The sequence below is a fragment of the Astatotilapia calliptera genome, chromosome 23 (assembly GCF_964374335.1).
Source record: "Astatotilapia calliptera chromosome 23, fAstCal68.1, whole genome shotgun sequence".
In the NCBI taxonomy this organism is placed as follows: Eukaryota; Metazoa; Chordata; class Actinopteri; order Cichliformes; family Cichlidae; genus Astatotilapia; species Astatotilapia calliptera.
In genome coordinates, this window is record NC_137443.1 from 40,713,243 (window position 1) to 40,737,002 (window position 23,760).

Genomic DNA, 23,760 nt, shown 5'->3' on the forward strand with positions numbered 1-23,760 from the left:
AAATTCAAAACCATCCAGACATGTATTAAATTTCTTTGATGACAAAGTGTGATGCTGCTCAATCTTTCAAAGAAGATTTCGCATTTCTGCAGAATGACGACTTAGTGCGAAGCTTACTTGTTTATCTTAATTTGATTTAATTGAGCACAGCATTAGTTCACCTCAGCTGCAATGCCAGCAGATCAGCTGATAACAATCCAAGCCCCCATCAGCTGATGGCTCACCTGATACACCTCTGCATCCATTTGACAAATCTCTTATGGAGTACACTACTATTTTTCCTTTCCCTCAGTTGCTGCACTGCTGCAGGATGCTTTGAAACCCACTTTTACTCTGCAGCTGACTTTTTAAGTGCCATATCTGTTGTTCTTGAATTATGCTTTTCCTGTCTCTAGCTTTCTGTATATGTGCATGGAATGGTGGGGAATTCCCAGAACAGAGCCATGCTGCCAGATATAAAGTTCTTCAGATGGAACCTTATTTGCCTCTTACTAGATTCAAGATTCAAGATTCAAGATTCTTTATTTGTCACATGCATAGTTATACAAGTATAACATGCAGTGAAATATAATATAAAATAATAATAATAATAATAATAATAATAATAATAATAATAATAATAATAATAATAATAATAGTAATATTAGATCTTTTTGTTTGTGAAAGAAATACATGATTGTTTATCATCTGGACTATCTGCAGGCCGTTAGGATCAGAGAACCTGTTGCTCCGAGGAGCCACACTCAAGAACACTGAATATATCTATGGTAATTCTACACAATTAATGATAAATGTTAGAGATTACCTCAACTTTATACTTTTTAATATTCTTTTTTTTTAATGTACAGTGCAGCATTTTGAATGAGACTTTTCCTTTTCCCCCCTGTAGCTGTGGTCATCTACACTGGCATGGAAACCAAGATGGCTCTCAATTACCAGTCCAAGTCTCAGAAACGATCTGCAGTGGAAAAGTAAGCTCTTTTCGTTTCCTCCTCTTTCATTTTTATATTATATTATGAATTGTTTCTGAAAGGAGCCTATTAGCAACGATCAGTGCTCTCATGCAAGTTTCACAGTCTTTGGCTGTTTCTGTGCTAACCAGCTTAGATAATAACTGAAATTTTTCTTACCCGTCCTTAGAGCCATCTGTTCACTTCTCATGTCTTGGTTTATTCATTGAGACTTAAGCGTCTGTGTGTGTCTCTTTGGCTCGCTGCGCTGACTGGATCAATTTTCTTTCCATCTGGCATAGACAGTGTCTTTGTATCCAGATGTATAAATGAGTGACTGTAGGTGGATTACATTCACACTTGCTCACTATGTGTGTCTCATTAACTCGTCGGCTCATTGACTCAGCTCAGAGTAAATGTCTTGTCTCAGCTGTTCCCCTTTTCAAGTTTGAAGATTCTGACGAGTATACTGAGTTGTTTTCCAAGTTACCTTTTACATGGTGGACTGGGTTGCAAGTTTTTTGGGGTTCTAGTGCTTTTATTTTTTTAGTTCCTGTTTGTTAAAATCGCCAAATAGCTGACCGGCAGTCAGAAATCTCTTATGGATTGTTTCTAACTCCCTTTCAAACTACTTTCATTTGCACCTGCACACACTTGTGCTTTTTACACTCTCAACCACAGTGGGAAATGGTACCAAAATAGTAGAAATAGTACCAGGGCCTCAAGCTCCGCCCCTTATTTTTTTGTGTTTGCACTCATGAGAACGTGTTATCACCAAGAGAAAAGAGGGATGAAACACAAGAAACACAATCATAGCAGTTCAACATGTGATACAAGACACTTAAGCACATGCTACACAAAGTCTAAAGCTTAGAACCTGTATATGTGAATTATATAAACATGTGATCTGCCACAAACTGCCATGCTCCATCTCTCCACTTAGTCATATTAAATTCTACTCTGGAGGTTGTGCGTAATCTTTCAGGGAAAGAATAAAGCACACAAGTCATAAAGACAGATCAATGCAGGAAAAATGTAATGAAGTCAATGGAATGTTTTAAGGGAGGCACAGACTCCTCCATCCTTGGCAGATAGTTTCCATAATCCTTTTTTTTCAAATGGGGTTTTCAATCCAAATTTTTGTCCACATTGTTCAAAGCAGATTAATGAAAAACTCATCTATCTTTCACTATCATGAAGAAATATGTCACAGATCTTTAACTTCTCCCTCTGCAGGTCAATGAATGCCTACTTGGTGGTCTACCTGTGCATTCTCATCAGCAAAGCTCTCATCAACACGGCACTGAAATACGTGTGGCAGTCCGACCCCAACAAAGACGAGCCCTTTTACAACCAGAAGACGGAAGTTGAGAGACAGAGACACGTTGTGAGTCTCGAATCCTGGAAAATAAAAATATTTCGATCCCCTCTTTATTGTCTCACACGTTCTTCGTTCTCCTCCTCCTCAGCTAATCAGGGCGTTCACAGACTTTTTGGCCTTCATGGTTCTTTTCAACTACATCATTCCCGTGTCCATGTATGTCACTGTGGAGATGCAGAAGTTCCTGGGCTCCTACTTCATCATGTGGGACGATGAAATGTTTGATGAGGAGCTGGGGGAGAGAGCTGTGGTCAACACATCAGACTTGAATGAGGAACTGGGGCAGGTAGCAAAGTGTACTTCACTCCGGGCAGAATAATGAGCAAAGAAACATTACTGTATGGAAAAGTGAGTTAGAGATAAGAATAAAAAAACACTTACCCTGCTTTCTTTCCAGGTGGAGTATGTGTTTACAGACAAGACAGGAACGCTAACAGAGAACAACATGGAGTTTATAGAGTGCTGTGTGGATGGACACGTTTATGTACCTCACGCTATCTGTAATGGACAGGTAAAACGTTCAGTCCCACTAGATTGATCTGTTAAGATATTCAGCTTCAGCCATGAACTTTTCTTACTACAAGTCTCATTCATACACAGTCCTACAAGCACTTTCTTTTCTGTGCTTAAGCACTTTGAGCCTGACGTTCACATAATCACACTGCAGTGGATGCACCGGGGGAAACTCAGTTCAGGGTTCAGGTATTTTGTCCAAGGATACTTTGGCATGCAGACTAGAGGATCAACGGATTGAACCACCAGCCTTCCAATTAGTAGATGTTGTGGGTGTTTCAGTGTATGCACGAAAGAACCACAGTTTGTATGGATGCAGCTTGCTAATAAGACTTGCTGGATAATGTTGTGCATTTCTAAAGATACAAATAAAGGCACTCTAAAGGAGATTCCAAGGATGGTTCAAAACCATTTTAATGATGCCACACTACTTCCATCCTTTATATACAGTCTCTTTGGACAAGGTAAAGATGGATCAATGTTTGTGATTGATTCATTTATAGCCATTCATTTATTTACAAAGAGTTCATATTTTTATGTAACGGAGGTGTAAAAATCAAATGACAGAAAGGCAACAGTTTAGGCCTATTTTAGGGTTTTTTTGTTTGTGTGTTTTATCTAATAAAAATCTGTGAGAAGAATGTAACATTCATGCGTTTAGTCATTTCTGTGTTTTCAATGGATTATTACAGATTTCCTGACAATAAAACTCCTGGGCATTGTGCGTTTAGTGTAATCATCTGTGTTCAGTGCTTAATGGTCATATGAGGAAATCAAATTGTGCCTGCAAGTCTTGCTGCTGTTTATTGAGCCATATGTCTATTTATGTTTGCCAAGTAACTGATCATGAGCATTAATTGACAAGTCAGCAGCTCATACAACCTTAAAAGTGCTGAACAGACGGTCTGTTGTAATTTTAGGAGGGTTGTTGTGTTGTAATATTATTACAATTTACTCCTTTTAACATAGGACTTCAAACATCAGAGTAAAGGGGTTCCTGTCACATAAACATGGACATCGTGCTGTATATGTCAAGTCTTAGAATCAAGCTTTAATACTAAAATGCCATATGTACATATCATCGTAGGCTGTGTTTGATAACCAGTGACCCCCAGAGTGATCTGTGGTCTGTATGTCTGTAGGTGATGCCTGGAGCTGCCGGTATGGACATGATCGACTCATCCCCAGGTCCTGCAGCCAGGGTAAGTGCAGACTCGCTTTGAATGTGCGTTTGTGGTTCGTGCGAATGAGGGTAATCTAGTGTCGGCCGTTCACTGCAGGAGCACGAGGAGCTGTTTTTCCGGGCGCTGTGTTTGTGCCACACGGTGCAGGTGAAAGAGGAGGATACTGTAGATGGGATCAAACATGGCATTCACCAGGGCAAGTCCACTTCCTTCTACATCTCCTCTTCTCCTGACGAGGTTGCACTGGTGGAGGGCATGAAGAGGTGCAGCACACACACACTCACGTTGCACACAATGGCAGCAGTAATCGCTGCTGCATTCAGAAGAATTTAGTTTTCCCATTTTTCTATTTCTGTGTTTTGGACATTCATTTTATTCACTCCAATAATGGTTGTTCTGTGCTGCAGGCTCGGTTTCACCTATCTGAGGCTCAAGGACGGTCAGATGGAAATCTTAAATAGGGAGGATGAAGTTGAAAAGTGAGTGTGCCGCTTTAAGCAACGTTATTGTTCTCTGTGAACCTTGAAAATGAGATGACTATTGTTATTTTTATCTGTTTTTAACTTCTTTAATTGATAGTTGGCTATTATTTTTTCAGTAGCATTTGTGTGATTTTCTTCCTGTTTTTATCAGGTTTGAACTGCTAGAAGTTTTGACATTTGACTCAGTCCGACGGAGGATGAGCGTTATCGTCAAGGCCAGCACTGGTAATGCGCACAAAACTATATATGTATATTCTTTATATTGATTTCTATGTGTCTGTGTTTATGTTTTTCTTTAATCCGATCCTCTTTTTTTTCTGTGTATGTGTTTGAGCAGGTGAGGTTTATCTCTTCTGTAAAGGTGCAGACTCCTCTATCTTCCCAAGGGTCATCTCAGGCAAAGTGGATCAGGTCCGAGCACGAGTGGAGCAAAATGCAGTGGTGAGAGAGCACAAACACACACACACACACACACACACACACACACGTGCAGGCTCACTCTCATCTTTCTCATATCGTTATAGGCTCATACAATATAACAGGAAGTTGTTTTTTCCTGAAAGATCGTGGCTCAAGAGTTTGGAGTTCGCCTTATAGTCGGAAGGTTCGAGCCCCGGCTTGGACAGTCTCGGTCGTTGTGTCCTTGGGCAAGACACTTCACCTGTTGCCTACTAGTGGTGGTCAGAGGGCCCGGTGGCGCCAGTGTCCGGCAGCCTCGCCTCTGTCAGTGTGCCCCAGGGTGGCTGTGGATACAATGTAGCTTGCCAGCACCAGTGTGTGAATGGGTGGATGACTGGATGTGTAAAGCGCTTTGGGGTCCTTAGGGACTACAGGCCAATTACCATTATCTAAGTTCTTTGCATGGTTACAGTTTACACAACCACATGAGAAGCATCATGTAGTTCCAGTAAACAGAACTTCTTTCTAGGTGGATCTGGTGTGGCCTTTAATTGACAAAAGCACAAGTCTATTTGTTTTTTTTACATTTTTTATTAACATGTATTTAATAATTGTATCAGCACAGTCTTTCTATCTGTGGGACTGGCGTAGGATTTGGTCAGAAGATGGAAAGAAGAAGATTTCTTTAAATACTGAACAGAACCATAAACAGTGATGGACTCTGCATACTGTTTTCTTTATACACCCACAAAATCCTTGTGGGAAAAGTAGGAAATGCTAATAAGTAGACAGATAGTAAGAGAGTGCACCTAACTAAGCAGTCAACTGCAAAATCTCATAATGACTTCCAAAGTGCGAAAATAAATATCGCAGTCTGAATAAGACTATTTAAAGTTCAGTTTACACATGAAAATACCACGATAGCTTCAATTCGCATGCAGTAAAAAGCAGACGAGTGACACAAATGTTGCTGTGGTTGCAGCTACAGATAAATCACAGGTTTCTTTGGAAACTGAAAAATATGTGGTGAGTGTTGTACTAGTGAGGCTGAACTCACATTCAGAGGCTGTATTCAAGAAACAGTGTTTTATGTAGATTCGTTTTTATTGAGTCTTAAATATATACCAGCCTGACCTTGTGTGAATCTCTGTTCTCCACCAGGAGGGTTTGAGGACACTTTGTGTTGCCTATCGCTCTCTGAGCCCAGAACAGTACGAGGAGGTTTTCCAACTGCTGAACAGAGCTAAGTTAGCATTACAAGACCGAGACAAACAGCTGGCAGAGGCTTACGACCTCATCGAGAAGGACCTGATACTGCTGGGAGCAACTGCTGTCGAGGACAGGTGCTGAATTTTTTTTGGTATTAAGGACACCTAAATGACAAATTATATCAACATCCTGCACTTTTTTTTTCATCAAAGGTTTTCCTGTACAGCTGGTAGCTTGGCAACATAACCACAATTTACATTGCATGCTGTTGTCATTTCAGTTATTTGTCCTTCTCAGTGCAAATTTTACGTGAAATGCCCTTTCAAAAATTACACTTATGCACCTTTTTTTCCTATAAATGTCTAAACCTCTTCAGCTCAAGTGACTCTTAACATTACAGTAATTCTGTGTCTGCTGCCATGGACAGTGCTGTCCTAGTTCTGAGTGAACCAAAGTGAGTGAGGGAAAGTGGCAGTTTAACCCTCCAATCACACACGTGCCACTAAGGCAATTATAGTGCAGGCTTAAAACTACTTGTCAGCCCAGAGGGCGTTTCACCCATCCAGCACAGAGAGGAAATAATCCACGTGCTGGAGTACTGCACAGTTGAGCTGTTGTTGAATAAAAGGCAAAGAGAAATAAAACAAACCTATTTATTTAATGCAGCTAAAAACATGCCACCTCTTGTTTCTTGGCTGCGTACCAGGCTACAGGAAAAAGCAGCAGACACCATTGAGTCTCTGCACAAAGCTGGTATAAAGGTGTGGGTGCTGACAGGAGACAAGATGGAGACTGCAGCTGCAACGTGCTATGCCAGCAAGCTGTTTCATCGCAACACCCAAATCCTGGAGCTGACCACCAAACGCACTGAGGAGCAGAGCCTTCACGACGTCCTGTTTGAATTGAGCAGGACGGTCCTTAGGCAGCATGGGGGCATGACCCGGGACACCTTCTCTGAGTGGGTATTATGTTCACAGCATGCTTCAGACAGTGTCATCCTGCAGTTACTCGTATTTGACAGGTTTTGTGTTTTTTTCCCAGGCTATCAGGTGATTGCACCGACTATGGTCTGATCATTGACGGAGCTACCCTCTCTGCTGTAATGAGGCCCGGCCAGGAGGGCTCAAACTCAGGGAATTACAAAGAGAAATTCTTGGAAATCTGCCGGAACTGCAGTGCCGTGCTCTGCTGTCGAATGGCGCCACTTCAGAAAGCACAGGTACGAAGGCCATCTGTACTCTGAGTTTAACTGTGAAACAGATGTTCTCACTCATGTCATTAAGATTCAGATGGACGCTAAGCTGAAATCCACAACCTGCAGATTGTCAAGTTAATCAAAGCCTCGGAGGAGCACCCAATCACGCTGGCCATTGGAGACGGAGCTAATGATGTCAGCATGATCCTGGAGGCCCACGTTGGTATTGGTTAGTATTCTGTCTATTCCTATGCAACATGCCACACTCTGGTAAAGTTTGTTTCCTTCTTAATACAGTTTCAATTTGAAGAAACTAGAAATTCTTAAAAGCAGCCCCTTGTGTACAGAAGTCAGCAGTGTGTACAGCACCTGCATTCACACAAAATCCTTTTCCACACAAAAACTGTACTTTTGAATTTCCAAAACTACATTTATGCAGAAGTGTTAAAACTGTTAGAACCATACTATTATCATTGCAATAATACTTTGCCCTGTAAATGGTCACAACGCAGGCATTATGGGTAAGGAGGGTCGCCAGGCAGTGAGGAACAGCGACTACGCCATCCCGAAGTTCAAACACCTCAAGAAGATGCTGCTCGTCCACGGACACTATTACTACATACGCATCTCTGAACTTGTACAATATTTCTTCTACAAGGTAGTCGCCCTGAACATGTTTTGAGTTTACTTCTTTTTAAAACTTTATATAGTTTTTAAAATTTGTTTTAAGATGATTGTAATTGTGGAGTCTGTGGCTTTAGCCTAAGTGTGCAGGAATGCTTTGTGTGAGATTTAATTTATTAATTTGTTTAGTTCATTAATTTTCATATTTTTGATATTTATACTCTATAAAATTAGCGTTCAGCAACAAAAAGACCTGTACACATTTAAATTGTTGTTCTTTCTTTTCGCAGAATGTCTGTTTCATTTTCCCCCAGTTCCTCTACCAGTTCTTTTGTGGCTTCTCACAACAGGTGTGCACTCACAAAACCTAAATACCATAAAAACAACAAGAACAAAAATACTAACACGGCTCTCTTTCCCAAACCCCAGCCGCTGTATGACACGGCTTACCTGACTCTCTACAACATCAGCTTCACCTCGCTGCCCATTCTGCTCTACAGTCTCATCGAGCAGCACATAAATATGGACATCCTGAAGAAAGACCCTTGTCTCTACAGGTGGATTTCTGTTTAAGATTGTCATGTCAGAAATGTGTCGTTTAGTAAGACTGAAAATCGACCAGCTGGATCGACTCTAATATCACATGTTCTTCAGGAACTTGTTCTCATGACATGAAAATTAGAAAAAGAAATTATCTCCATGTTTCAGTAATCCAGTCTTCTGCAGCAGATAATGAACCATCTGTTTTATACAAAGCAGACTGCGTGGTAGTTGGATTCTTCCGGAGATGTACTGTAACAAGAACAGTGTTGAGTTAAAGTCGTCTAAGCAACAGAAAATATAAATATTTCAATAATTCTTTAGACACTTTATACACGGCCTCCAGGTGCAAAGTAATAGCAGATGATTTGGTGTTTTACTCTGATTAATTTATATTTACATTACAGTTTATTTTACATCCATCATATGGCAGATAACCGCCTTCTTGGATTTGGTTTTGCATGTGTTCAGAGTTTGAAAAGCTACGTTTTTAGCTTTACTCTTAAGTTGTATTCTTCCAAAAAAGAATCAACCTTTCCCACAAACAATGACGCTGTCTGTATCGATGTATGTATTATACTATTAGAGACTCATTGGCTGTGAGGCAGGCAGTGTACTGTGATATTAATCTATAAACATGTGATCTCTGTTCTGTATATCTACACAGAGATATTGCTAAGAACTCTTTGCTGCGGTGGCCCACCTTCATATACTGGACAGTCTTGGGCGTTTATGATGCCATTGTGATGTTCTTTGGTGCTTACTTCCTGTTTGACAACACCACCTTCACCAGCAATGGACAGGTAATAACCATGTGGCTTTGACAGGCTCTTTAATTGAAACAAGGAGAAAAAGGCCTGGAAAATATTTAAAGTAAAGTTCAAAGTAAAGGAAAAATAGTAACTGCCTATTTTATCTATAGGCTACTTCAGTTTTCCACAAGCTCCATCTGTTTTCTGTTTGTCATCTGACTTTTTAGTCTTCTTGTGGTGTTTGGGGTTAGTTAGGGAACATAGTGACAGTGTTTTAGGTCTCAGCTTGTTCCTCAACCACATTTTGCTCTGTAAGCAAAATGGATTTACTTTTAAATATACTGGCTGTACTGTGCTTTGCTGACAGGTTTTAATGGCCTGGCTAATGCCTGACACGTAGCTTATTGTATTGCTTGCAGAAACTGATCAAGTTGTAGCACAAACTAACATTAACCCTGTAGTGTAAATGGATCTGGTATTATAAATGTGTTTTCCTGACACTGCACATTATTGTGTTTAAAAAAGTAACTATCTGGTAGTTACATGTAGTTATGAGATAATTATGGTCAAGTAATTTCTCATAATAATGACCTTGTACTGGATGGTTATTTATGTCACTTGAAAATGCAGGTTGTTGGCTGATAAAGTTTGAAGACTATTTTGCCTTTTAGTAAATAATATTTAATGTCAGTTGGATAATTATATATATATAGATGTTTAAGTAAAATCTGATGACGTGTGGTTTATATCTAAGGCCTTATTTAGACTTCTGCGGGAAATCTTTTTAGAGCCTATAACATAACCTACATAAGTGGCCGATGCTATTGGCAGGATTCACACTCGTGCTGGTGCATTATGTGGTAATTACCATGTGATCGTGTCCCAGATAAAATACTGGGATTTTTTTCCTTCCCACCGAGGTCCACGCCAGGTTACGCCATAGGCTTTAGCGGGGTTTGCGGTTACGCTGCAGGTAACAGCATAGATTTCCCGCTGAAGCATAAATCTCTAGTAAGACACGACAGCATGGCGGGGTTCCCATCATCTTCCTCTCTGTTCTCTATTTGGTTTGTTTAATTTCTCAAGCTGCATTACTCTCCCAGAAACATGTTGAACTGTTTTTGAGTTGCTTGATTTCACTTGGGTTTTCTTCTTCTTTTTTTTGCATCCAATTCTTTTCAATTTTTTTCCTTTCAGCCATAAAACTGTTTATGTTATTATGATTTTCTTCTGGTCACATGCTCTTCTTCTTCCTATCCTCTTACCTTTGTGTTGCTTTTTCTTTTTGCTTCTCTTTCCTCCTCCCAGCTAATGACAACCAACACACAGATGGTAAGCCTGTCGCTGTCTCTCTGTCGTCTCTCCTTAGTTTCACTTCCCTGTTTCGCCACCGTCACACAGCCTGATACAAACTGCTGTTCATCTCATGTCCGGCCCTCAGTGCTTGCTGTAGATACGTCAGCTGTAGGCTTTTCTGTAGTGACTCTCTGTTTCCCAGACCCATGCTCATGTGTCCAGCTGTCAGTAACCAAACACCTTAGTTATACATCCTGTGTGCTTTGTTTGTGGCAGATGTTAGGCATAAGTGCTCCTGCTTCCATTATGTAACAGTTAGAGATCATTGCCTAAAGCATTACAACTTTTTATAGGATTACTTATAAACACATAAACAGGAAGCAAATCTGAAGCTTTTGAAATGTTAGAAAAAGAAAAGGTGAAAGAAAAACATTGAAATGCATCTGATCAATGATAAAAATCATTTTTCTGCCTCATGCGAGTGTTTCTGTAGTGCTACAATTTATGTTGTAATGTATCTGATAGTAGCTTGTACTATACTTGTACTAACAATGTAAAAATCAGAGCTGCATTTGGAAGCTGCCTCTGAAAAGCTTTTATTTTATCATTTCATGCTCATCATTTTTATTTTTTAACTTTATTTATCACGTTTCACCCAAGGTGCCTGTTTTTAGCAGAAGTATAGTGTAGCCCAAGCAGTTAGATGACCTTCAGTGTACCCATACTTTAAATTTTATGATACTAGTTCATTTTTGGTTTTGGGCTTCATCTTATTGCCACAGGCCTGTGAAAAAAGAAAATCATGCAACAGTCACTTCTCAGTTATGGTGTACTAGAATCACTATGTTCCCCATGTACCTCTTAATATAACACCTCCGAATAATTACAATAAAGGGAAAATATGCCAGTTTTAGTGCTGCACAAAATGCTGAAGGAGCTCATTGTGTAAGTTGTAGTGAAGAAGCTGCCCTGCATCGTGGTGGTCTTAAATGTGCACGATGACTTTTTTAGTGTTCATGTAAAAGGGTTTCACTCACAGAAGAGACTGATAGGAATATTCAGCTATACAATCACATCATCCTCCTGTTTTCCATCCATCAGTCATCTGATAACCAGCTCCTCACCTGAATGTTGCTACCTGAGCACAGTGCCATCTGTTTGATTGATTGATTCCTTACTTGAATATGTCAACTTTTACCTCGTAGCCTAGTCATGTCATCCGAAAAGCATGTTAACGCAGGTGTGCTGAGCATTTAAGTACTGAATAAGCACAAGTCAAATTATTTACTTTAACAGGTGCTTAGAATCTGTTCACATCAAACATAAAATAAAATAAATAAAACAAAAAAACAAGAAGTTGAAAGTGTTTCATGCACAAATCTCCTGATCAATAACAGCAGCTGCTTTTTTACCTTCTGCAGATGTTTGGAAACTGGACATTTGGGACACTCGTCTTCACTGTGCTAGTCTTCACTGTTACATTCAAGGTAACCACACAGACACATCAGAACATCACAGAAACACCCAGGCAAGTCTGGTTCCAGTCTCACTTCCATCGTCTCTGTGTCGTAGCTGGCCCTAGATACTCATTACTGGACTTGGATCAATCATTTCGTTATCTGGGGCTCACTGATCTTCTTTGTGGTATTCTCCCTGCTGTGGGGTGGAATCATCTGGTATGATTAAAGAAATATTTTTGTATTTAAATGTTTACTTGATGTAAAACTGTGTCAGTCAGAGTGACGTTTTATTAGATGTTTTATTGCATTTGTTTTCATGCAGTCGTTTCCTCTCTTACAGGCCATTCCTCAACTACCAGAGAATGTACTATGTGTTCATGCAGATGTTGTCCAGTGGCCCAGCCTGGCTCAGTATAATCCTTTTGATAACAGCCAGTCTGTTGCCAGATGTGGTGAAGAAGGTCATATGGAGGACACTGTGGCCCACCACTACTGAGCGCATACAGGTGGGCACAAATGCTTGCAGAAATAGAGAGTAGTTGCATAAATAAAAAAAACAAATCTTTTTTAAAGTATTATGGATATTTTGGAATAATTGCAGTAATGCAAGAAGACTGATGACCACACATCCCGTAAATATTTTGCTTCCTGCCAAAGTAGGACGTGTTCGTTAACCATTACTTCATTTGTTCTTCAATAAAGGTCGCTGCTTCTTTTCTACATGAATATTAATAATGAAAAATGCAAGAAAGCTCAGTTTACACAGGTCAAACAGCGCCCCCTGCCTTTTGCAAGGCAGAAATCAATTTTGTGTATTTACCTACAAGCTACCTGCGTTTACTGTTTATTATTCACTGGGATGTTTCAGTTCCTGACATGTCGAACTGACAATTGTGGGTCAGCAGAGGTATGCAGGGTGTGGCTACATCCCTGCTTTGGTAGTTAAGCCTCTGTGTCTGTGTGCAGCGCTCCTTTAATTTTTAAGAGGAATGCGCACAATAGTGTGTATTTATTTTAGCGGTTAACACTCAGAGTTCTGTGTTTTATTAATGGAGAATAAGAACAGTGTCCTCTGCTGAACCAGGAGTGCCTCTAAAGGCATTAATTGTTAATGGGTTGCAGTGTGGAAATGTGCATTAGAGTTTCATAAACAGTGTATAAAAGAAGGAAAATTGCAATCGAAACTTTATTTCAGAGCAGTTTTGAAAATGAACATTAAATAATGCTGCACAGTAAGAAGAAAGAAGGAAAGATGGGATAAAAAAAAACATCCTGCTTATGTAAAAAAGAGAATAAACTCAAAGCTATGGACTGATTTCAACTCTGAGGCGCTGAAAGAGCAGCGTTAACAGCAGTTATTTATCTGATGCATACTGATTCATCAGGACTGAAAGATTGGACCAGAAAAACACGGTTAGGTGTATAAACACTGACATGTGGCTCAGAAATAATGAATGGCAGAAGGCATTCATTAGCAGCAAAATACTGAAATATTCAGTATTCCACTGAAAGTTGACAGAAGAAATTATGTCCATAAAAAAACAAGACGATATAATGATACATAATATATGAAGCACTGGGATCCAGTTACAGTGGAGTTACTGAAAAACACAACACAAATGTTTTTGTATGAGTAGGTGCATTGCATGGATAGCACTAGATGAGTGATGTCAGCCTTTCTGGGAAGGCTGCAGTGCAGTCTGCTTCACTTCCTTTTCCTACAGATGCTAATTATTTCTCCCTCTACATCCCAAACTCATTTTCCTATAACCTCCCTGATAACTGTGGTTGTGGAGAGCTAATAACCATCACCAAAGACTTTCCAGTATGATCCAGTCTCTCCTGAGAAGCCTAAGAAGAATGTTTACATGCTGCTGTCTATCTCATAAACTGATCATGTGGCATTTTGGAAGATCTGACATGTTTCTTTCCCAGCTGTAACTCTTCCCTGCCTTTGTTCACCCCTCCTGATCTCTTGCTTCCTCCTCCTTCTCCCTCTGTGGTTCTCCTCCCTGGCAGACTAAGCGTCGGTGCCTTGCCTCCGAGCCTTCCACCATCTTTATGCTGTCTCAGACCTCCAGCAGAATCAGTTTCTAACCCAGCCCTTCTGTAGGTGACCCTCAGCCTTTCCTACTGTCTCGTCTTTCTCTTTATTTTCCTTTCAGTCTGTATCCTGTTACTTTGTCATTTCCACTGTTTTGCATGAAGTTACAGTCTTATCTGACTGCATGCCTTTGCATCTACATCTTGATTCAGTGTGGCCTTAATCACCTTTTGTTTTAGAAACCACTCTTACTTTGATGCTTCAATTTTGAGTCCGTATGGTAGATGTGTTTGTCTTCAAATGTGTGTGTGTGTGTGTATATTTGCAGCAAGGGAGAGATAATAAAAGGTATGAGAGGGCCCTGGCCTACATGAGCTCTGATTCCTTGTTGATGGAGTAGCTGTCACAGAAGCCTACAGGGCTTCAGCACGGTAAAATGCACACGTTGCTGCTGTGTGATGGTGGGTTAACTGGTGTGGTTTGACTTTGGGTTGTTGTATTTGACTAACACAAGGGTTGGGGTGTGTGCTTTATTTGTATGAAGGTCCTAAAAGCTCAACCATTTTCTTCAGGTATTTCAACTGACTTTACTTCCAGCTGGGTGATTTCTCACATGGAGCTTTAGCACCATCTAGTGGTATAATGTGTTGCTACAGAGACAGAAAAGTAATATTTGCAGAGGAAATGAACGCATGTTTAGCTTTTTGTTGACATTTGCATGTTTTTGGTGTTTATGATTTATTATTTTTTTGTTGCTCTTAACATGCTTGCTTTTAAACCTGAACAGAATGGATGGAAAATTTAACCTCACAGCTGGCAAATTAAACTAAAGGAAATGAAATACTTTATTCATTTAAAAACAACTGAAGCTTGAGGATGTAGCATTGTGCCCAGGATCAGGTGCCTGCAGTATGCAGATGTATTCATATTTGTTAGTGTTAGGTAATAAATATATAATCTTAAATGCTTATATGCTGATTATATTGGTTTATATAAGAGAGGCCCAGACTTAGTTATAATGAGCATTAATAAGTTGCTCTAACAGCACATAATGCTCATTGCTCTCATTAAGCCTTGGGGGCATTGATGGGGTTGATGGCTATCAGGTGAAGAGTCCTGGTTTACAGGCAGTTTTGTAGTTCAGGACCTCACAGAGGCATTGTTACAGGATGGAGACTTGACTCCACCAAGTCACATGCTATCTGTTCAAACTATGGCCAGCTGCGACGTGTTACCACCTTCTTCTTTTGCATTACTCCACAAGTGCCATGTTTTATTCTTTACTTTCTCTGAACTTTCTCTTCCTCCTTGTCCCCTATTCCTCCCTTTGTACCCTCATACAGAATGCAGATAAACTCTACAAGGGCCAGCTGTCTGAGTTCACCCCCTTGGCTTCCCTCCACGCTCCGTCTAAGGGTAGCAGCCACCGGCGAGGCTCGGAAAACCAAAGGAACCCTCGAAGGTCTGAACCCTTTACCAAGAAAGTCATGTTCACACGCTGGCAAAAAGCGCCAGACTACTGCACCTTCACCCCCCTCCTCCGGTTTGCTGATAGCTCCCGCCATTCAAGGCAGGGGTACAATTACAGCGGGGCCGGGCCTGAGACCTCAGTCTAATTTATTTCTTTTTCTCCGGGGTATTTTTTTTTAATCTTATATTCTAATATCAGAAACAATGTCATCCACATGGAGTTACTCAGATAAATTGGTGGAAAGCAATTTTGGAGCTTACTTACTTGCTTCGACGTTACTGAGTTGGAGTAAAATAATAAACAGTTGAGGAGACTGCAATGCTAAGTGACCTTCATAATTTCTGTCAAGTTAGCAGCCAAGTGTGGCGCAAAGCACTGCTGGACGGCTCTGGAGTGGACCCCGTCGGCAGGGCCTGGTTCGCTGCCACAACGTGCAAAGGGCTCAGTGTAATGATGTCACAGCAAACAAACTGACTCGAGCTTGTGTTTCACATGAAAAATATGTGCACTGGCCCTTTACGCCTGCCTGCCTTTGATGGTAGCTGAAGTGTACTTTACTCTGATTATTAGGGTGTTTTAATGGCTATTGTGATAATCATGCTGATGTTCTATGACCGGAATGATGATAATGAGGACGACTGTAGACGTGCTCGAGCTAGCTTAAGCTTTCTGTGATCAAACATTTTCTTGTCTTCAGTCGCTGCCATCTGTCTTTATTCCCTTCTGTCTGTTTTGCCTCTTTTTAGGACTAACTGGTGTTGCCTGTGTGCAAACATGTTATCCAGAAACACTGCTTAGGACTCTGGGATCAGAAACTGCATCATTGTAAGGAGGGTTGTAGTAGAAGGAAGAATAAATGTTGAAAAATTAGTCTATGGAGCCCGGAAGTAGCCGTATAGGGGAATTAAATTATTTTATATCGGGATGAGATACAATTTTTGCTTAATTTCTGATTCATTTGTGCAAACGATACAGCAAGCTGATTGTCCTAACTTTGATTAGATGGCAAACGGTGGTCAAGTCAGTTAATAATGACGGAAAAGCGTAGCTGATGGTGCTTTCTGTGTCACAATATGTCTGGTTTAAAAACGTGTGGGAGCTTTGAAAGCTCTTAAACTAGCTCACCCTTAGCGACAAAACACAGAAAAGCCTCTTGGCTGTCATAAACATGAAGCAATAATTTAGAGCAAAATGATCTTGAAATAGAAAAAGAAAAACAGAGGTTCATTTATTTAAATAATTTGACATTAAGAAATATATGCTGGTGACAATTTAACAGTTTACTTAAATAACAAAAATACATGGAAAATTTACATGTAATCTGATTACTTAAAGTCAGTATTTTGAGCATGATTATGTTTTTTAAATGTAAGCTGAAATGCAACAAGTGCAAATATTGTAGGCAAATTACAATTTTTCACAATTTTTTTATCCTGCTTCCATGGTAATTTGTTACTTTGATAGTAAAATTGAAACACTTGATTAAATGTGTGTGTGTGTATATATATATATATATATATATATATATATATATATATATATATATATATATATATATATATATATATAATAGTTACATTTTGTTTTATAAAGTGAACAAAAGCAGTGTTTACGTCGATACCAAAGCCAACATGTATGCATTGAGATCATCATCATACTGTACAGCACATAGGGTGTAAATACAGAGAATGCAAACGGCACAAATAGACCAAAACATGGGAATGCGTCATATTGCACGTACGTATCTCATTGGCTACTCCTGGGCTCCAATAGCAGAGTCAGTAGGAGTTGGTCTTTGTGAACATGTCATACAGCCAACATTTAAACTTTCAGAGTCACATTTAGGTAGCTTAGAGCTTTGGTGTGTTAGAAGTTTGCGTGCGTATCTGTGTGTGCTGATAGAAGACTGTGTGTGTATCTGTTAATCTCCATCTGTCCTATCATCTTGAACATAGATTGTAAACTTACCTTATCTTTGGATGACTAAATGTCTTGTAGTAGAACACAGAGGAACTGCTTGTGTGACCGCTACCTGGCTGTTTCTTATTGCCTTAATGTCGTCTTGTAAACTCTGCTGTATTTTTCACTGATATCATTTACCAAAGAAACAGCAGGTAACGCTTTATGATCACCTTTAGATAATAGCTGGTTGCTTGTATTTACTTTGATTGAAGCACTTTAAAATTATATATATTTCTCCTTTTAATATAATTCACTCAAAGTGCCCCAAATGGTTTGATGCCTTAAATCAGGGGTGGCCAACCAGTCAGAGACCAAGAGCCACTTTTTTTTTACTGTGTTACCGCAAAGAGCCACATCTCTCTCTCTCTCTCTCTCTCTCTCTCTCTCTCTCTCTCTCTCTCTCTCTCTCTCTCTCACACACACACACACACTCACACACACACACACACACACACACACACACACACACACACACACACACACACACAAAATACACACATCTCTGCTCAGCCAGATTTATTGTAAATGTCACACACACCCATGTTAATGACAGAAATGGACTCCTACAGTACTAAAACCACAGGCCAGTCATTTTCAACAATGAACATTGTGTGCACTGTCTCACACACACAAACTCTCAGTTCAACCAAGTCCACAAACAAAAATATAATAATCTACAATAGCATTTACTTTTATAATGCATGTTGTTTAGTGGGACTTCTGGCATTCCTTGCCTTGAACAATCCTCTTTAAATCTGGCTTGTATTCCGTTGTTGTCACTCGAAGCAATTCTTTCACATGTGTGTCAGTCAGAACAGATCGATGCTTTGATTTCACATGTTTTAGGGTAGAAAACACAGACTCGCAGACGTATGTTGACCCAAACATTGACAGTATCTTAAGCGCAGCCCGTTTGACATTGGGGTATTTTTCCATTGGCACACTTTTCCAGAACTCAATGGTCCCTTCCCTTAAAGCAGGTTTCAATTGGTCCTCTTCACAAAGATCGATCATCTCCAACTCAGCCGCAGCTTCATCTGTGACTAGCGGGACTTTCAAACAGCCGGTCTCTGCATTAAATGGGTCGACGAGGAACGTAATCTGTGGCCTTTTCAATTGTAGATCATGGAACCGGGTCACGAAGCTTTCGTGCAAGTTTTCAATCAGCGTTGCATATCTGGCTCTTTGCTTACTCAGGGCAGCACTGGCGACTTGCCCGCTGGCTTTTAGCAGAGTGGGAAAATGCGTTAAATCTCCCTTTTGAATATGTGTCTTGAACAGCTTCAGTTTGTTGACAAACGCAAACACACTTTGCACTAGGTCAGGGAGCATTTTTAACTTACCCTGCAGGGTCAGGTTCAGTCTGTCCAAGTGACACAGCATGTCGACCAAAAAGGCCAGATCCATAATCCACTTGAGGTCCGAGAGCTCGGGATAGTCCTTGTCCTTCTTTTCCATAAACAGTTTCACGGCATCCAAAAGCTCAAAGAAGCGAGAGAGTACCTGGCCTTTTGACAGCCACCTCACAGTGCAGTGCAGCGGCAGGTCACCTGGAAGCCCTTGGTCCAGCTCAGCGATGAGATTCTTGAATTGCCTGTGGTTAAGCGCATGTGTGCGGATATAGTTGACGATTTCCATCACAGGCTTCACGACGTTATCTAAATTCAATGATTTAGACACGAGTTGCTCCATGTGGATGATGCAGTGGAAATTCCAAAAGTCAGGAATAGTTTGGTCAGCTTTGCACAGCCCCACAAGCCCGTTCACAGATCCCATCATGGCTGGTGCTCCATCCGTGGCTATTGCAGTTAATTTTGTTATGGGCAGATTTGCTTTTTCAAATGCAGCCATCATGGTTTCTTTCACATCTATGCCACGGGTTCTGTCTTTTAATGGCACAATATCCAGGAGTTCTTCTTTGATCACACAATCGTTTGAAACAGACCGTGCAAATATTGCCAACTGAGGCTTGTCTTGTATATCACAACTCTCATCCAATGCGACACTAAAATACTCACATGCTTGAAGGTCAGAGTGCAACTGTGATTCAATAGCCGTGTTAATGTCCGATATTCTGTGTTCAACAGTGTGGCGGGACAGTTGGACGTCTGATACCATGCGTTTTAATTTGTCGTTTTCAGGAGACAAGATTTCAACAACATCACTGAGGCATTTTTTAACGAACTCCCCTTCATTGTATGGCTTTTTAGCCCGTGCAATGTTCCAAGCCAGCTGATAGGATGCGAGCGTTATGGTCTCTGACCGCTTCGTAAATTTTTGGAAAAACTGTATCTGCTTTTCTGCCTGACTTTTCAAAGTGGCCAACTCGTGCTTGCGAAGTTCAGTCCCTTTTGGAAATTCCTGGTCGATGTTAGCATGGAGTGAGCTGAAGTGGCGCTGAAGATTTGAAGCTTTGAAATGTGCTAATGACGTCTGACATATAAGGCAGAATGGCTTACCATTGCGTTCAACAAAAAAATATAAACTCTCCCACTCTGTTAAAAACGTCCTGTGTTCATCTTCATATTTTCTTTTTGCTGTGCATTTTTTTCCTGCCATTTTAAGGGCGAACTTGCTCCTACTGGGAAACTTTGCGGTATTTTCATCTCACACACATGCGCATTTGATGAAAATACCGTATTGAACTCAAGCGAAGCGAACGCGCACATTTTAAAACAACAACATAAAAAAAATCAAAACACAAACTTTGATATGAACGTAAGAGCCGCATGAAACCAGGCAAAGAGCCGCATGCGGCTCGAGAGCCGCGGGTTGGCCACCCCTGCCTTAAATAAATATCAAATCATTGATAATGTATTAAATTATAAAACAAACAGCCGGCACAACCAATTCAAAGAAAAAAAAGGAATCGAGATAGAAACACTTTTTTTTATTGGCCGTGAGACGACCTTTAACTGACCAGTAACACAGCAAAGTGTCCTCTCATATTCTGTGTACAGTAGAAAATGGAAGAATAAGTATATATGGGGTTCTTAAGTGTAAAAAAAAAAATTGCATGTACAAAAAATGTGAAAAAAATCTATTTTAATAATGTGACAGAGAAGCGAGCGTCTTAATATCCTTTCATACTCATTTTCCACCTCATCTCAATAGAATAAGATGCTTTTTAGCTCTGCAGATCAGGTTGATTGTAGCATCTAACAGTTTAGTGCTCCCGCCCTTAAAAGCCTTATAACGGTGTTAGAGAAATCTAATGAGATTCTCCAGCTTAAAAAAAAGGGCCTTTACAGTGCGCTCTTTGAATTCTGTCTCACACTTTCCTGTTTCAACTCGTACCCTCTGTCTCTGTCTCTCTCTCTCTCTCTCTCTCCCTCACACCCTCCCTCTCTTGAAGCGATGTTGAAGCTGTTCCTACCTCTGTGACAGTTGTCTCCATCTGCCTCATCATCATCATTTCATCCATCCCCTTCTGCGTCTTCTCTGTCGTTCCTCCGTTCATACATCGACTCATCCATCGTGAGACAGTAGATCTGATGTTTTTAGTTCTATGAACCAAAGCCTTGTTGCTGCTAGAGATTCTTTAGCTGCTTTACATTAGGTGCCTTGTGCTAGTTTTCACAGCCTGTCTTTGCTTTGCTTTGTGGTCAATTTGATACTGTTAATAGGCGCTTCAATGGTACAAGGGCACAGCAGATGATGGATGTAACTGGAGGAATGAAATAACTACTGTAGGTGAAAAGGCGAATGTGAAATCGAGTTTTTATGCAGACTTCTACTGAACAAGCAGAACTGACACACAGTCAATGAACAAATACCACTTATGTTTAGTATCTGTTTTTTTTATAGCTTGTATTAAATTTTTTTTAAATAAATGCCCATGAGGGCATTTGTCTCTGAAATGTTATTTTTTAATTGTTTTTGATTATGTACAATGTGGAAAATTCTCCCTTTTATGACCACAGACTTGAAGAGCTCCAGCTCTGCTTTTTCAAATCAGCTACAGGTGATCAATGGTAGTTTTTCTTTTCTTTTGTTTTTTTCCATCTCCAAGTTTCGGAGATTTAAAGTTGATGGTAAAGCAAAAGGGTTTCTTGTACTGTTGGAATTGTCTAAAATGAAGGGTTGGTTTGGCCAAATTCCAAAAAAAAAAAAAGGTATTTTCTGTTGCTGCTTTACGCACCAAAAAAAGAAGAACATTCCAGATTGATCTGCTTAGTAGAGCAGATTTCGATATTTATCGAATGATATTAGCTATTTTCCGATGTATTGGCATCAGTATTTGTAACAGCCAATAAGACAACCTTCAGTTATGCTATGAGGACAGTGCATAGTTTGTCCATCAGAGGGCACTGTGCAACATCCCTTTTGGCAACAAACAAACATAATAAACAGGTAATCTGAGCCTAAATAAGCAAACTGATAACTACACGTGACAAATATTAGGGGAATGTGTTTTTGTACTTGAAATGGAGAAAAAAATCAGCACATATATCAGAAAATTGGATTTTTAAATCACCATATATCAGTTAAAAAAAATCATATATCCGTCGGGCTCTACGACTTAGAACAATTGAAGTAAGTTAGAAAATACTGGATTTTTGTTGTTGTTGTTTTTATTATCTGAATGAAGAAAACAAAGATCCTGTCTCTCCATTTATTGTTTGCCCTGAATTCTGATTGGCCTTTGGACTAGAAAGATGTTTTTCATTGTAAACAATGTACCAAGGCTTCAGTACCTTAACTGCTAAAGAATCACACAAATAACACAACAATTGTTAATGAAATGGGAGGGGGGAAAAACAAAAGTCTACAATATAATGCCATGTGAGAGCTGACAGACACTATGACCACAGGACTAAACTAGCTGGGAGAAGCAATAAGTATAATCAAACTGAAGCTGCTTGTAAATGTCTCTCTGCAACAAATGTGACCTCTTAGCACTAGCTAAGCGACAGAGAGTCACTTATATTCAAATGTCAACCATGACAGTGAAGAATCCATTATCCTGTCTGAGATCTCAGATCAGTACTTACACAGTGGTAACTAAGCATGGTCCTTGGAGGCATCTGGAAGTCTCAATAACTTACAAAAATGAAAAGTTACTGCACTGCTATTTTGGGGGAGGGGTATCTGAGAAACCCCTCTTTTTTTGTTTTACTTTTCAGAGACAGTATTTAATGTGTGTCTTCTTTATATCTCAGAATATTCCAACAAACAAACTGGATTGTGGCAAAAAAAGTGGACACTTGTATGTCTGTATGCATAGCTTTAAACAAAAGGACAAAGAGATTTGTGGTGTTAGTTGTTTCACGGAGGTACCCCTGCACTGAACCGTCATTCCTGAGGACCGACACCTCGCTGTAGAAACTTTGAAAGCCATCAACAGACCTTCTGTACCAGTCCACACTGAATCTTTGAACTGACGGCCTTTCAACTCAAATGTTATCTTTTTTTGGAAAATGTGTTATTGTATAGCGAGCTGCACTTCACATAACCGGCAGTATCTACGAACTGAGATACAGTACTGTATATACATGTATGAACAATATTTAAATGTAGTTATGTTACTGAATGTACAGTTTTTTGGGCTCTTTTTGTATACAGTTTTTAAACGGTCATATCTTGTGGATTTTTGCCAACCTTTCTGTGGCTGTAAATGGCGAACATCTGTACATTTGCTTGGAAATAAAAGCGAAAATGTGTTACAAAATTCTTCTTATGAAAAAAGCTGCACTACACGCTTCAGCCAGGAGGGTGCAGCCGAGTGCTTCTGATGTGCTGCTAAAGGCTGAAGGAGCTGACAAGTCAACATATGTGAAGCTGATGAAATTAATCAAAAGTTTCTTTAGTAGAGAGATCGTGTGTGTGTCTGTGTGTGTGTGTGCGCGCAACCCACCTGTGTGCACGCCAGTGTTGTCTCAAGCTCAAATACTGGCTGTGTTTAAAAACAACACAGGAAATGGTTAAAAAAGTCATTTTTAAAAATTTATTTATGTTTTGGATTTAATATGTTCCCCAAAGTTGCTCCAGGGCTCCTGTCTGCACCATCTGAGGACGTCAACAAGATTAGGATGGAGGTTTATGGATCGATTGGTTTCCCTTCATCCTTTTCACTTCTCATCTGCGCTGATCTCCACGTCCTCTCCTCCACAGCTGGCAGCCGATGAGACCTGCAAGTGTGTCTGACAGGGATAGAGAAATATCTAGGGCAAGACTGTCAGAGGTGAAATCTGGGGAAGAAGAAGAAGAAGGGGGGAGGGGGGGGGGGTTGCACAGAAAAAGAAAAGTAGATATGAAATGCTGCATCGCGTTTATATTGTATAAGGTTGTTTTTTTT

The 23,760-nt window shown here is 40.1% G+C and overlaps 1 protein-coding gene across 6 annotated transcripts in view; it reads left to right on the forward strand.

The window, feature by feature from the left end:
- The window catches only part of atp11a (ATPase phospholipid transporting 11A), a 56,636-nt gene extending 33,503 nt beyond the window's left edge, over positions 1-23,133 (forward strand). Inside the window, exons 9-33 of one of the 6 annotated variants that reach the window (XM_080296871.1) lie at positions 703-767; positions 890-971; positions 2,187-2,337; positions 2,420-2,617; positions 2,729-2,842; positions 3,987-4,046; positions 4,125-4,291; positions 4,436-4,507; positions 4,662-4,735; positions 4,848-4,951; positions 6,071-6,252; positions 6,825-7,076; positions 7,160-7,337; positions 7,440-7,542; positions 7,826-7,971; positions 8,228-8,287; positions 8,367-8,494; positions 9,145-9,280; positions 10,538-10,561; positions 11,947-12,012; positions 12,098-12,201; positions 12,326-12,491; positions 15,373-15,491; positions 16,247-16,325; positions 20,818-23,133. In XM_080296871.1, coding sequence (XP_080152997.1) covers positions 703-767; positions 890-971; positions 2,187-2,337; positions 2,420-2,617; positions 2,729-2,842; positions 3,987-4,046; positions 4,125-4,291; positions 4,436-4,507; positions 4,662-4,735; positions 4,848-4,951; positions 6,071-6,252; positions 6,825-7,076; positions 7,160-7,337; positions 7,440-7,542; positions 7,826-7,971; positions 8,228-8,287; positions 8,367-8,494; positions 9,145-9,280; positions 10,538-10,561; positions 11,947-12,012; positions 12,098-12,201; positions 12,326-12,491; positions 15,373-15,491; positions 16,247-16,298 — 2,803 coding nt within the window. In that variant the 3' untranslated portion in view covers positions 16,299-16,325; positions 20,818-23,133. Of the gene's footprint in view, positions 1-702; positions 768-889; positions 972-2,186; positions 2,338-2,419; positions 2,618-2,728; positions 2,843-3,986; positions 4,047-4,124; positions 4,292-4,435; positions 4,508-4,661; positions 4,736-4,847; positions 4,952-6,070; positions 6,253-6,824; positions 7,077-7,159; positions 7,338-7,439; positions 7,543-7,825; positions 7,972-8,227; positions 8,288-8,366; positions 8,495-9,144; positions 9,281-10,537; positions 10,562-11,946; positions 12,013-12,097; positions 12,202-12,325; positions 12,492-14,004; positions 14,336-14,357; positions 14,461-15,372; positions 16,932-20,817 lie in introns of those variants that run through there. The other 5 variants (XM_080296873.1, XM_080296872.1, XM_080296869.1 and 2 more) reach the window with 5 other exon arrangements.
- The last annotated feature ends 627 nt before the right edge of the window (positions 23,134-23,760 follow it).